Below are 15615 nucleotides of genomic sequence, written 5' to 3' on the forward strand. Positions count from 1 at the left end.
CTCATAACTGCTAATTTCCTGCCATGAAGAATTTGCTTTGAGCTCTGAAAGAATATGAACTCCAACTATATATGACCTCAATGTTTACAATGAAACTATATATAAATGACAGACTGTGGGGCAGAAGGGGCATTTTACCTTGCAGCACGGAACTGTTTCAGTTTCTGCCTCTAGTTTTCAAACAAGATGGCTGCGCACTTATCGGTAAATGGGTACAAAGTCCAGTCACGTGAACTGAAACAGAAAGGTGGAGGGGAAGAAAGAAGGACAACGCTGAAAAAGACAACTTTTTGTTATGTAACACTGACAATATTTCTTGGTAAGACACTACTTCACTAGTAGGACACAATCTTAACATGTTTTCATAATGCATATATACACATGCCTAACCAAGACACTGGTTTTATTTTTTTGCTGAACATCTCATGTTAGGCTTTTCAAATGCTAGTGACTTTCAATCATATTTTTGGAAAACAAGGGCAATACCAGAATCTCAGGTACATTTTTGCCTTCTGTACACATGGTAAGGGTTCCTGCAGAATATGTACATAGCAACTTCTGAGAAAGTGCATTAAAACACCTTTTTAAGCATAATTTCAGACCAGTGTTTTTCAAACTTTTCCACTGGATGCACTGAGGTATTTAGAGATTCTCTCTATATAAATACTGTACACCATAGCCCATCCTGGTTTGCTAGCTACACATTCTCTTAGAAACTGTGTGTGCTCCCAGAAAATGACCACTCCCAGGAAGTCCAAGGACCCTAATAGGAAAAACCATTTGTTAAATGTTGAAAAGTGCTAGCTAGTTTATGTGTTATCCCCCTCCCTCCACCCCAATTTATGTATTTTTCACAGAGAAACTTGATCAGGAAGAGACAAGATGCATGTCCAAATATGTGTGACAATCAATGCCAATGAAACATAACAGAATCCAAGCCTTACATTCTAAATATAAAATTTTACTTTTCTTCCAGGCAAAATAGTAAAGCTAACAATGACTGGGAGAAATCAAACTGAACCAATGGTTTTGAACAGCTGTCTAAACACAAAGTTTAAATTACATTTTTCTGTGGTTCAAGAAATCAGTACAGCTTGTTCAGAGCTTTTCTCCTGCATTTTTCCTCCCTCTACTTTAAAATAACATTCTACTGTAACAACTTTGAAACAATTTTAAATTGCCAACCTTTTCTCTGTCTCAAAAAAAATAGGAAATGCTAGCCCTACCTTAAACCTTTGAAAACCTCTGTACCTATTGTCTTGCAGTTTTTGAAAGCATTAACAAGTGAAAATAAAGACAATTTTAAAAAATCTTGTCAGCCTCCCTAAAATACATAACCAGCTAGTTTTTAATATCTCTGATTAATCATATTTTTAGATAAATCATATTTTAGAAAGTAATGAGAAAAAATGCTTCATACAGATGAAAGAAACAGTACGAGATGCAACAGATGAGATGCAACATCCATTGGCAAAACACAAAAATATTTGTACTTCACCAAGTCTTACGTACATACACTGCAACTCTTCAGAGATGTATAACTATTTACTTACAATAAATTTTATTAAAACAAATCATTATTAAGCAACATTAAAAAACTTGTAATCATGTAAATTAGAAGAAAGTAGTGATAGAACAAGGATATGTGTGCTAAAATATAGGTGGATTGAATGAAAAGATTTGTCTGTTCTAATTAACGTGACAATTGAAGGCATTTCATATGGAAAACCAAAATGCAGCACAAAAAGATATATTCATTCTAACTAAAACAGTATGCCAAAAATTATGAAGAGTTAATGAGTGAAAAACCAAACATTCTCCCTCTCTCCTAGCCAAATCTGAGCACTGAATGAAGACTGAACTGAGGGTTTTTCTTTGTTTGGGTTTCTTCTCCATGTTTGATTAGAAATCACTAAAGGGTGCTAAAGTGACAATTACTCAATGATTTCAAAGAATAAGTAGGACAGAAAACTGAAATGCTAAGAGGGAGGCTGCATTTAGGCTATGGTAACTAGGGTACTACGTTATCCAGTAATGTATTCTCCAATGGTAAGGAACAGAGATATGTTGGACTGTATTATCTGCTTTGACTAACAGGTGTTTCTGTGGTTTGGTTGGGTTTTTTCCACATGGATAGGAACACAGTGTCCAACTTTGTTTTTTCTTTATTAATTTGTTAGAAACGTTTTTAAGATACTTTGGTCTTCTGGGCACCAAGTGGGAGACAGTATCTACTCATTTATATATGAACATTCCTATGTATAACAAGAGTTCAACTCATCAAATTGGTAAAGGAAAGTATTTTTTAAGTAGTGTTTGAGAAGAAAAGAAGATAGAAGGATGCATAATTGGATTTATTGGAATCTAGTGGAATGGCAGAGCTGCAGTGAGGCAGACCTTTTGTCTCGGTTCATCAAAACATCTCTGCCAAAGCTTTAAAAGTTTAGGATTGAACTTCATCACACCACTTATTCATATATTATTCATATACCAGGTACAGTACAAACATCTTTGTAAAAAAAACCCCACCCATAATACACTGCTCTCAAACCGGGTGAATGTTGGTGTACATCTAAATTCTTATGCTTCCACACAAATCTGCTAACAAAAACCTGTATTTAACAGGGATTCAAATGAAATACGTCAATTACAGAGGTAAAATGAAACAACTTCTATCATAGTAAAACCCAAGGAAATGAGCTAACTTCAGAAGATATTTTGGAAGTCACACATATCCAGAATTAAACAATACAGCCCTGTTGCTCCTAGGGACTTTTTACAAATTGATTATTGGATGATAGAGGATATTTATTCTGCAACGAATCTTCAGGGAAAAAAGGTGTTTAAACTTCATTCATTCTTTGGCTTAGTCCAAAAACACCAGTGACAAACTGCATTCTAAAATTTCTATAGCGATGTAGTTGTCCTGAAGGATATAGGAGAATCATATATGAACTTGTGAAATCTGTGGATTGCAAAGGACTCTGTGCAGTTCTGAGGAAGTCACAATGGCTTTAATGTATGAAATTCAGTAACATGGTCTAATGATTTATTTTTTTTCCCCCACAGTTGTGCGTAACTTTAGTTAAGAGTTACATACAGGAGTTTAGCTGGAAGAACATATCAGCTATGCCATGTAAGAATAAAGATCCAGGTTTTGTAGTTGCTATAGCCATAGTTTCTGACTATCAAATAATATTTGTCTAAGCTACCTCAAGTCACAAACAGAACAAGATCTCTAAAGAAAGATGGGCTTGGACAGGAAAAATGTATTTAATTGAACCTACTAGATAATGTATTTTATTGTATTTCCTGATGGGATGAAGTCAGAAAAAGCAGATAAATATGCAGGTCCTTCAAGAAGCAAAAATCACCCAGCTAAATATAACAAAAAATGGCACATGGGCAATGTGTTTCCACCAACTTAAAAAAGCTTTAGTGCAGACACCACCCCAGAAGAGGCTGGTAGAGATTCGGTGACAAGAGTGACATCTACCGAGTGAAGATCCATGCTTTCTGAAGCAGGGACTCTTTCCCCCAAGCTCTGCAACTCAAGAATACAGCCTAACCTACTTCATTTCATGAGCACAACACAGGGTGGCTACTCTCTGGATGGCACATCCTACTTAATTATGATATTAGAAGTCTTGTTAATAGCTTGTGGAAAATTGTATTAGTTCAATTTTTCCAGATGAGGGCGTAACTGTTGGCCTAAAAAGGAAAAGTCAGCGAAAACCAGATTATGGAGCCAGGTTGCCAAATGCGGTGATTACTATAATGCTCATTCCCTATACTGTTTGTAGCAGCCACTGGTCTAAATGACATGCGCAACATTTTTGAAACAGTGCTAAAACAATTCATTCTCTAACACAGCAGATAACTGCCTCATCAGGCTTGCAAGATAGTAATTTTTCATACTTAAAAATGCAGAAAAATCTTTCAAACTGTACGAAGAGGTAGTAAACTCTTTGTGGGCTAGATGTGTTGCCACTGATATCTTTCAGTGAATTATTATACTATTCTCAATTAATGAGGAGGCAGCTAGAAGTGATCCATAAAGAAAATGATAAATTAGACAAGTAAAACCAAAAGTTTTCAGCTTTTGACTTGGCACAAAATGGGGAACAACCTGACTCACCAGCAGTAGTAAAAAAATATTCCTAAGAACTACAAATCATTCATTAGTGAACAAAATAAAACTATGGGAAAAATGGTAATTCAGTTATGTTAATTCAAAGGTATGTTGTATCTGGAACTAAGGCGGCAGTCTATCAGTAAAAAGCGGCCTTTTTATAAAACCCACAGCTACAAAAATGTACCCAAGTGCTGGACTTCTCTAAGGATACAGAAGAACTAGAATCCTGAAGAGCAATCACAATGCTAAAAGCTTCAGAAAGCAAGATTTGTGAGGAAAGGTTAAAGGAATGAAATTTGTCAAATCCAGAGGGGAAAAAAAAAAAAAAAAAAAAAAGAGGAAGAACGCAGGATATCCTAGTAGAGCAAAAGATTCACTGAAAGATTTAGAAAATTTTAGGCATAATGTCTGGACAGACATTTTAAGCATATACAATTGTGCCTTCAAGAATTCATCTAGATCTTGATTAGTTCTTGTAGCCTTACCTATATGCAAGCACATGAAATGGAAATCTAGGAAGCTTTCAATCCTGCAGTGTCAGTGTGAGCAATCTTTTACCTTACAGCACCCAAGGTGAAACGTTTGAGATGCACCTAGTAGGTGGAGCTAGCCAGCTTAGGAAAAATAAAAAAAAAATTAGGGTCTCACTGGCTCAACAGCACTAGGATTACAGTGCTTCCTTCTAGGTATCCCTAATATCTAACTGTATCAGTGTTTACAAGTGGTGTTTCCTGTTTTACAAATGTTTTATGAAAACCAGTATCTGTTATTGATCTTCTGCTAAAATTTTAGTTCAAAGTATAAAATAAGAAACAAGGCTACATCACTTTCTCATACATTTTGTTACAACACACTGAACCTAATTCCCCAAGGTATGTAAACATATGCCTAATTTAAAGTAGGTGGACAGCTTAATGAGGGGACTATTTCTTCACCCAAAAATTAGTCAGTGCCCTACATGCTAGTGCTCACAGAGCATATTTGACATTGGCTGTCCACAACAGCCATGTTCTGGAGTACCCTATTAGTGCACGTTTGCATGTCTGCACATGTAGGGAGGAAGACAGGGCAGTAGCTTCAGGAGGGAAGAGAATTATTCCAAAAATGGAATTATGACTTGGTTGAAAGGTACACTAGCTCCTGCATCCAAAGAAAAGTCCCTAGTCAAGAACAGCCTCTATACCTGATAGAACTCAGCTGCAATAGGGATTCAAGAAGCAGCTGGCTAACTGCTTGGCAGTGCCCCCTCTCCTCTCCCTTCCCATCATTTCTGTGTTTCTGTGTCCCGATCAGAGTTGCTACGTTGGATGTTCCAGCATGGTGTTATGGCTTCTCTGGCTTGATAGATCTAGACACTCAGACTGCTAGAATCACTGCAAAAGAAGAAAGGTTGTGGTACTGTACAATAGTTGGCCTCCAACAGTCTCCCTGCACTACCTAGGCTGTTAGCATGTTTACCCTGATCATGTAGACATTCTGGGCTGAGTGTCAGCCAGCTCATTTACCTCTGCTTGACTCTTCTGGGTAGATACAAAATTGAAAGGGCATGCACCCATAAAGTAGGTAGAACGTCTGAGCTCTGGAGGCTCAACTCTCCAGCTTGTTGCTTGCCGAGTGGGGAATACGCATACAAAATCTGAATCTGGAGCATTACGGATCAGTGGCTTAGAGACCTTGTGACCCATAAAAATCACAATTCCAAGCAACTCTCTTTTCATCTGTAGATGTAATTACTGCAGCCTTTGAAGAGGTTGATCTTAAGAGCACAAGACTGAAAGGGACCACTGGAGGGGTGACTGCATTCAGTTCCACTGCTACCGCCTGAAACCAAGTGATTGATGTCTTGCTCACAAAGGTTGACAGAACGTGTATTCCACATGGCACTACAAATAGGAATTTCTTCCTAAAATCTGTAACAATCAAACCGTAGTAAAATGAACAAATATAGCCATAAAATTCATACGCAGACAAGAAAGAAAACCAAGAGCTTAACTGGTATTTTAGGCTCCTGCAACAATGGAAAGTTAGATAAATGAAAGTTGCAAATGATATTACAGAGGAAGCCCATATCACACAGGAAAAGCAAAACAAGATGCAGTGCTTCAGATCTTATGTGGAGATGCAACCCCTCCTGCCCTAATCTTTCTGATAGTTTAAGGTTAAGAGGGACCCACCCATTAAGCACTTCAGGATTTCAACTACAATGACACTGCTAATCACTTTGCCTGTGTGCAACCAATATTTTACTGGAAGACCAAAAATTATGTCAAAAAGCTAATTCACAAGCCATAGAGGAGAGAAAATGATTCTCACTGCCTATAATGGAAACAAAAAAAGGCCCTGAAGCATGGCATTAAGGCTTCAACTCCCAGCTTCAGAAACTGTTCATTCTGTTATACAATCCCATCAATAAATACAGCAATTGACATGTAAAAATACCTTAGATCCCTTGTTCCCTCTTGTGTGCTTAGTTGGCTTCTCTAGAATTTCACCCCTCATTGCTGCTTAAGAACCTTTATATAGCACCTCATCTAAATTTATAGATGACCAACGTATATCTTCTTCACTTTATTCTTCTCAAGCATAACACATCATCTTTCTTGCCTTTGTAACTAACCCACTTGTAATTGGTGGCCAATATCAAAATCCAGAAAATGGATAGCTCTCCTCTCCCTACTTGCTTGGCTGTGAGAAGACCTATGACTGATTAAAGAGGATATACTCCCTTTTGACATATGTAATTAATAAAACATGACTTAGATCAGCAGGTGTATGGTATTATTTTAATTACCTTAAGACATATATTCATTTTCCCTTTTGCAACCATAAAACCATGAACTGAAACAATAAAATTCACTTAATTCATATTCTTAGGGTGAAAACCTCTTGTTTGGTGACATCCAGCACTGGGAGGGGTTTCATTTTCTGAGAGTTTATAGGCTCAACTGTAGCAACTGTTGGGAATCTCAGCTGATACCTGAATTAAATTACATTTAACTCTAAGTCATTTCAAGTAATTTGTTACTAATAGTGGGCTTAACAGCTGTTCATGTAAATCATTGTGAAAGCTTTTAAATTACTGGATTTATTCAAGTCTTTAGATTCTTTTTTAATATTCAAACCAAAACGGATTATAATCTGTTTATCCTCTTTGCCAAGGCGCCTGCAGAACAAGAAAAATAAAGTCAGTCATTTCTGTGTGAAACACATTGTGCATGATGCTCCTATCAATAGTATAAAAACATTTAAGTGAATCCATGTTTCAAGCACAATATGAAGTAGTGAAATAGGAAACTGCAATTATTGAATCAAGTGTATTACCTAAGAAAACACTTAAACCTATTCTGAAGCTCTTACTCTGCAAGAAAAGAACTTAGTCACCTAAGTTTCAGTGATGTGAAAGCTTTTTAGCTTCAAGGTTAAGAAAACCCAAACAAACATACAAAGGCTAAAAAAAGGTTACGAGGACTGTGTACATAAAACATTGTGTGGCATACATAATAACCCCATGGATACACACCTGAGTATTTTCACCTTATTTCACATTCAAGAACAATACAACCAAAGTCATTTTAACATATTATTACAAAGCTAGAGAAAATAGACTTGTTTGGGTTAAGAAGGGCTACATATAGGCAGCTAATTTACAGTCATTCAAACACCTGGACATGCATGTGTATGAACCATGTAACACCATAAAACTTAAAACTTGGCCAAGATTTATTCATCTGCTTTGGTATACGCCCAGATAGCAAGTTAAATTTTTTTAAAAACGTACATGAAGTTAACTTTGTTCTTCAGACTTTGCAGGATTCAAGATTACTTGCATGATTACATCTCAGTAACCCAAGTTCACCCTTCTCAGTAAGTGTACATCAGGTTCGTAGGCATATAATTAACTATCTGTTTTCACAGTTACCGTACCTCTACCACAGTATGCTTCCCACAGCTCAAAAGTTATTAAAGCCCTCATCATGTGAAACAGGCTTAAAATAAGTATTTTTTTAAAAAAAGTAGCAAACAAAAAACCCCAATTGCACAATTCTCAATCTCAACTTCTTTTCACTCCTTAAAAAAAACCCCAAACTCCTTAAAAAAACCCCACCAAACTCCTTAAAAAAAAAAATTCTACTGCTGGAACAGTTAAATATTTGAGACAAATATTTAAGACAGCTCGAATAAAATGTAGATCAGCATTTTCCCTTACTTGTGCATCTAGAAAACTATGCTCCACCATGAATTAAAAGTTCTGCTTGGACTTTCATCCAATTTCATTCTGTTAGCAAGAAAACTTAGTCACACGGAATAAACCTAAACAGTTTGTCTATACTGGGAAGATTTTCCTGTGTTTGAATGTAGCTTTGAAGAATCAAGTAAACTAACATTGCACTGATTATCACTGATGAGCCAGAGTAAAGCAAAGCAAATTGAGGTCACCAACCTGTCAGGTAACCTGACAGTCTTGAAATGCGCACAGTAAGATTTGTAAGGCAGACCACTTAACCCTAAAAAGGTTCATCTTGTGTACTGCACTTTAATTCTGTGGGCTTTTTTCATAAAGGTTGTCTTTAAGATGTATTTCCACTTGAAAAAAGTTTTGCATAAGTCTTGTGTTTTCTGAGGTGAACTGGTGGTTTACAAACTAAAAATAGTACGTATCTCCCCTTCTGAGAAGGGTGAAGGAGGTGGAGTTGCGACCAAAATACTTATGCTTTTCTCTAATTATAGCAATGAATCAAGATACCTGACTGATGTAGCTTTTTCTTGTTAACAAGTACAGGTGTTAGTATGCCAGCAAATACAATTGAAGATGGATTTTTTAGAATATTTGGTAGTTGGAAAGTGGATGAAGCCACCTGAGGTACAACTGCCATAATACCTCATTACTCACCCTCTAGAAATTTCTGCCACAACAGTGTACACTCTTACAGCAGAAACACATTATTGCTTACAACAGCAGAAAACTACCACTATAACTATAGAAATTACAGATTTTTTATTCCTTTTAACAAATTATCAGTTTTTTGGACATATTGTATTTAGGATTTTACCTTTCTATTGATTCTATCTATGCTCCCAGCTAAATGAACTACTAAGGAAACTAACACATTTGCTGTCTGAAACAAAGTTGGAACATACACAGTGTTTACTGCAGAAACAAAACTGCCGTGGACATTCTTAACACTCATATTGTAAGGCTGCAAAGGAAAATTTGATCTGGAAGCACAGGACCCAGTTTCTTAAATCTATGCAAGAACTAACAGATGCATGTCATGACTACCCATGACATTTCCAGAAGACATTTAAGGCGCTGTGCAGTATTTTTCCTGGCCTACATAGGCAGGGCCTAAGTAGCATTATCAAATGAGAGAAGTTAAAAAAACAGAACACCAACCCAAAACTCAAAAAACTTTGTTTAAAAGTCAAGTTTTATTATTAAAAAGATACAAGTAATGCCAATGATGTTTTATTTGTCTTCTTATTTCCAAGACAGGAGAAGGTACAAGGGCTTTGCATCTATGATATTTCTCACAAATGTAGGGTAAGGGTTCTTTTAAGGGATAGGTATGATGTTAAGGGGGCTAAATGAAAATTCAAATATGATTGTATGACACTTACCGTTAGGGCTCTAAAAAACATCACTAACTTGCCAAAATGGTGAAGTATTGCCAATTCAAATGAAGGCACTGTCAGGAAAAAAAAAAGAATTGCTGAGAGGCCTACTTACAGACAAAAGAGACAGGACTTCCATTATGCGAAGCTGCAACTAACCATTGCCTTCACACAGAACTGTAAAGCAGTACAAATCTTCAAGCCAGTATGTCACCTTGGGACCCTGATACAGCTCTTCACATGTCTGCTTCTGCAACGGGTATTTCAACGATCTTGATGCCCAACAGTGAGTTACCTGCATGAAAAAATAAAAAAAAAGGAAGAGTGATAGGGAAAGTTACCTCTTTCCCTCACTACTGCCCAGCCAAAAGCGGATAATGTGTCCGTGCAGGGAAATTTTCTTTCGTCTCAACAGCATGGGTTTGCTCCTTGAACTTCAGAACTTCTTAAATGCTTCTGAGGAAAACCACGGAGAATTAAGTATTCTCGCACTCAGCAACCCTTAAGAGATGGGTTTACACAACATTACTTTACCCTTTCCTAACAGTTTTACACAGATTTGTGCCTTTTTGTTTATGGCTCCAATTATGATCCAGCGGCAATATTATCCTCGTAAATCTCTACACAGACACGCCAAAGTTTTGCGAGGGAAACGCCGTCTAAACTGCCGAAACCGCGAGCGGCTCCTGCGAGCAGCACGAACCAGGATTTACAAAGAAAAGTCCTCCCCCAGAAGAGGCCCGACGAAGAGAAATGGGCTTTATCTGAAGAAAAGAACAAGGAAACAGACACACCGAAGAGGCCCCTCCGCCCCGCTGGCTGCCGGCACCACCACCCGCCCGCCACCGCCACACGGCCCGGGCCCGGCCCTGCCCCGCGGCGGCACCGCTCCCCTCGGCTCCTGCCGCCGCGGCCGAGCGCGCTTGCGCCACCGCTGCCACGCCGACTCCCGGCCGCTGCTGCCTCGCCATGGCTGCTGCTTCCTCCTCCTCCTCCGCCGCGCTGCGGCCGGCCACTCACCTGATCTTTGACATGGACGGCCTCCTGCTGGGTGTGTAGCCTTCGCCCCCCTCCCCAGCCGCGGCCTGGACCCCTCCCCGCGCTGGCCGGTCCCGCTGCGCCGCGAAGCCCGGCCCGCCCAGCTGGCTGGCGAGGGGCCGTGGCTGGCAGCGGGCAGCCCCCTCCTCCCCTCCGTGATGCGCCGCCCCTCCGTCGAGGCGCCTCCCGGGGCCGGGGGAAGCGAGCGGGGCCGGGCCGGGCAGGGCTGGGCTGGGCTGCCCCCTGCGGCCGTTCCGTTCCGTCCCATCCCGGCCTCCTCGCTGCGGGCAGGCAGCCAGGGCGCCCCGGGCGGCGTTGTTTAAAGCCGGCTGAAGGGATTAAAGCCACAGGAAACGATTCATTTCCTTTTCCCAGTCCCGCCATCGTCCTGCTTTTCGTGGGCAAATTTCGCTCGAATTAAAAGATCCGGGGCTGAGACTGAAAACGGCGTTTCCCTTGAGTGGTGGAGGGCTGAATGAGATTAGGGTGGCTGTAGGGAGAGAGGCGAGTGGTGGGTTGGCGTTAAAAGCTGGGGAAAGCGGCTATGGAGAGCGGGGTCTCCAGTTTGCAGAGCTGGAGGAGCCCAGGGGACTGCGGGAGGCGGCTGGGCACAGCGAGCCCCTTGCCCAGGGGTTTGCAGTGCAGTGCAGTGCAGTGCAGGGGGTGGGAGAGCATTTTTTTAAGCCTTTAGAGTTGCAGTCTCCAGCTGCGAAGTCTGGAACCGACTGTGATAGTCATCTGCCGGTTCGTCTGTCAGTAGACTTCCAGCTTTGCAGGGTGTTCTGCAGTCCATCGCCTCTCGTGCTACAGCTATATTGTCTTTTGAGATTTGAATACTCGGTATGACTAGAACAGTATTTAAGTCTGCTCTTAACTATTTGCTGAATCGGGGCCTTCCGCTGCATGTCTCCCAGAGAATAATGGAGTATTTTTGTATGTGACTTCATTTTTGAAATAGACCATGTGGATTATCGCCCAGGAAGCAGTTTTGGATGTGCGTGAATTCTCAAAAAGTGTGAACTTGAGGTGTGTAAAATTCCTTCTGCAAAACCCAAATTGTTGCAGTTCCTGAAAAGATTGCTGTGAAGTCTAATGAATTACTCTGTTTCCAAGAAATGTGCGCTTTTCCCTTCTTCACGCCTGTAGCAGGTGAAGGCAATTCATTTACAATGTTTTTAAACAGAAAAGGCTTTACTCACACAATCACAAATAGTTTCAAGCAATTTAGAGCCTTTGTTTTCAGTTTGTTTCAACTGCAATCTCAATACACTCTACAAAAGTGACTTATTTCTGTTTCATTTTCAGTTTCACCACTGGAGTCTCAAATAGCCTGGGGTTATGGTTTTGGGTTTTTTTAAATCTAGAACCAATTATTTTAATTTCATTCTTATTTTTAGGAAAGCTTTTTTAGTTACTACTGCTTTTTAGCAGAATTTGCAAATTTGCTTCATACAGAATACTCACCTGAGCAGGACAGTCTAGGTAAGCAATATGAGTATTTAGGCATTGATGCAGATATGTAAGATTTCTGTATCAGTTTAAATTGAATTTCTTATGCACAAGTACTTACAGGATAGGTACTGTAGTTTTGGACAATATTCTAGGAACTAAAGACATTTTTCTCAGATGCTGTCCTGTCTATATTCAGAAATTGCCTTTCTGTAACATTCCAAACAGGCAAAACCAATACAAATCAAAGTTCTGAGTCATATTTAGTTCTCGAAACTCCTGGGGTTCATCCAGTGAAGAAGCATTAAAAATAGTCTAGCTTATGAACTGTACCTCATACTGCAAAAGTAATTATAAAGGATCCATAATTCTTGGACCTAAATTTGCCAAGATTGAGACACTTGAGGTATAAACCTACTCCTTGCTGTTATTAAATTTATCTGTTGTAAAGTATAGCTCCAGAGAAATACTTTGTCACTTTCTGGATTCAAATAAAATAGCAGACATAAATTATGTCATTTTGTGTGCTTATGTATAAAATATACTTATATGAAGAGTTTATGCCTGCTGGTATAATTTATTTTTATCACTATATTTGACGCATCCTTTGCACTGATAAATACTTGTGTTGTGTTTCCATTCCTTTAGTTACTGTTATGGTACAACATGGATGTGATTTTTTTCTATTTAAAAAAGTTGCATAGAAAGAATGTGTTGTACTTCAGTAGTGTTTTCAGCTGTGATGAAAGCTGTAATTATGTACAAAATTAAGCTGAAAATACTCTTAAGTATCTTTCAGTACACAGGCATAAAAAGGACACCCCCTTGAGGATTTTCACAATGTACTCTTCCTTTCAGAGGACTTGTAGTATGTTTCAGCTTCTAAACACTTTGAGTGTCATCACAACTTTAACATAATTTTTGGTGAACCTGTTTTGTTTCATGATGAGTTGTGACCCTTAAGAGGCAGAAAGGCAGTCAGAAGACTGCTTGGACTTCCCCAAGATTCCTAAATGTTTCAAGAAATTTGGAATAATACTGGAGAAGGAATGAAATAAGGGGCACACAAGCTAGGCGCTTTCTGCCCAACCTGTCTGCTGTAAATCTTCTGAATGAAACAAATGGTTATATTGATGTAAACCTACATGAGAAATAAGATCTCCTTTAATTTTCTTATGAAATCTTTAATGTGTCACATAGTGTTAATTGATAATAAAATTAATTACATATTTCTAGAAGCTATAGAAATCTGCATAAAATTACTTCCTTTGACAGAGCACAAACAAAATTTTTGGTATTGGATAGCTAAAACTACACTTTTGTAACTTTTTAAAGTGCCTCCCTAGCTAGTTGCATTTTTTAGAATCTGAAGCTTTAGGTTTTGCAGTTATTTTCACAACAAAGTAGTGTGTGAAAATGTATGTATCTGTGGAAGTTTTCACCTAAACCTTGCCAATTTTATAGAATGGAACTTCATAACTGAGTGTAAAATCCTTAAATGAGGTCTGAGGCACTTAGAAGTTCTTGACTTTGGAAACAATCCAAGTGTTATGCTATATAACCTGCACCCATATACTTCAGTGGCTAAGGCTATGTGAGTGTGCTCAGTCTGATCTTCTGTGACTTTCTCTCCCCCATCTCTTTAACATAATTGAGACTGATTAAGTTGTCCTTGAGTCCCACCTTGATATATCAGTTTACCTTCAATGGGGAAGTTCTTGTCCCTGAACTGCCAGTGGAAGTACTTCATGCCTTTCATTTGGAGTCCTTCTGTATCATTATTTGAAGTGTTATCTAACACCCCTTTTTCAGCACTTACAATCAATGCAATTTACCCTTCTTCTGGGGTTTTCTCCTTTTGTATTACCTTCTCTTTCCCTTTGAGCTGCTGGATGAAATCTTAGGTTTTTGTCTGTTGTTCCAGTTGCCAGGAAATTAGCACACTGGAAGGTAATGCTTTCATTTAGTAAGCAAAGTATGTGAACAGCATGTCTAGACAGCTTGTTGTTCAATAAATTAATTGAAGCCCTTTTTTGTAGGAAATTCCAGCTGTAATAGAAAAAATAGCCTTTGTGCTAGTGTACTACAGTTACATCATGCTTTACTATACATATGCAGTAGGGTTTAGTTAACATAATTTGTAAGTTGTGCTCACTTCACTGTGTGGTATAAACCAGAGGAAAAGGAATAACTAAGTTTTAATTTTTGGTATACTGCTGTACTTTTTTCTTAGAAAAACAAAACAACACTTTTGTAATGTTAAATTTCTACTTGCTTTCCTACAGCAAATCCTAACATATAATAAATGCTCAGAACTTGTACAGTAGATTGCTTTTTCTTAAAGTGCTTTAAGTCTCTTCCTACAGAAGGCTACTGCTCTAACCGCTAGTATGTGGTATAATTAAAACTATTAAACCTACTTATGCACTTACCTGACACACACAGTACAGGATTAGCTGTCTAAAACAAAAAATAAACAGAACAGCAGCTAGAGATCTTTGATACTTAAATAAATACTTTTTTTGTAGTTGTACTGTTTAATATCTGATCCTGGCATTTTAGCATATTGTAGAAACATGCAAAACCAACGCTGAAGATACAGAAGGAAAAATCTGTAGAATTTGTACAAAATACACAACTAGAGTAATACCCCCTGGGATCTATCTTCTCAATTTACTGCATAGGTTTTATTTTGAGCTATGACAAGTGGTTTTGTTATGCAATTATAGCCAACAGCTACCCCACCACCAGAACACAGATGAGATTCAATGTTGCCTTTGTTGATCTGTGCCTAATCTTGTAGAGGGCTGAAAATATTTTAAATTAGAAATTGTATTTTCTGCAAGCTGCATGTATAATATTAACCTTTCCTAAGTGAGAAATTAATTTTGGAAAACTGATGGTAAGGTAAGATATTTCTTAGCATTGTTCTTAAAGCTGAACTAAAGCAAAATTAACATGCAGGGAACATGACACTTCAATATAGAAAGTTTAGTCATGTATTTAGTTTTGTTTAAATTTTTGGTAGGAATAGTGACCGAATTGTAAATTGTTATCCTTGCCAGTGTCCCTTAGTGTTGTGAAACAGCATCTTGACATAAGTCAGTGTATTCAAGTAGATCTAAAGCTATTCAGTTTTGCAGGATACCTTTGCCATCACTCAAAGACATGTTGGGCTGTACAGGCACAGGTATGCCAGCTTGTTACCACCATTCGCAGAGGGGCGAGAAATAGTTTAGGGAACTGGGATCAGCAGTTGCTTTTGCAGCTGCTGTCTCCTTTGGGTGCAGAAGACTGCTGGCATTTTGTGTGCCACTAATAAGCAACTCCTGGATGGCTAGTCATACTGGTAATCTCTGTTCTATAATATAGAATAAATT

The 15615-nt window shown here is 38.6% G+C and overlaps 2 protein-coding genes across 6 annotated transcripts in view; one reads left to right on the forward strand and one right to left on the reverse strand.

Moving 5' to 3' along the window:
- STS (steroid sulfatase) overlaps positions 1 to 10931 on the reverse strand; it is a 115011-nt gene extending 104080 nt beyond the window's left edge. For 3 of the 5 annotated variants that reach the window (XM_074858872.1, XM_074858875.1, XM_074858871.1), the window contains exons 1-4: positions 10769 to 10931; positions 9908 to 10043; positions 9755 to 9822; positions 139 to 234 (exon numbers count right to left, since the gene is read on the reverse strand). The gene's annotated coding sequence lies outside the window, so the exon portion shown is untranslated. Of the gene's footprint in view, positions 1 to 138; positions 235 to 9754; positions 9823 to 9863; positions 10044 to 10542; positions 10677 to 10768 lie in introns of those variants that run through there. The other 2 variants (XM_074858873.1, XM_074858874.1) reach the window with 2 other exon arrangements.
- PUDP (pseudouridine 5'-phosphatase) overlaps positions 10583 to 15615 on the forward strand; it is a 72818-nt gene continuing 67785 nt past the window's right edge. The window contains exon 1 of the mRNA XM_074858876.1: positions 10583 to 10799. Within this exon, the coding sequence (XP_074714977.1) occupies positions 10718 to 10799 (82 nt within the window). The 5' untranslated portion in view covers positions 10583 to 10717. The remainder of the gene's footprint in view (positions 10800 to 15615) is intronic.

The sequence above is a fragment of the Strix uralensis genome, chromosome 2, assembly GCF_047716275.1.
Source record: "Strix uralensis isolate ZFMK-TIS-50842 chromosome 2, bStrUra1, whole genome shotgun sequence".
NCBI lineage: Eukaryota > Metazoa > Chordata > Aves > Strigiformes > Strigidae > Strix > Strix uralensis.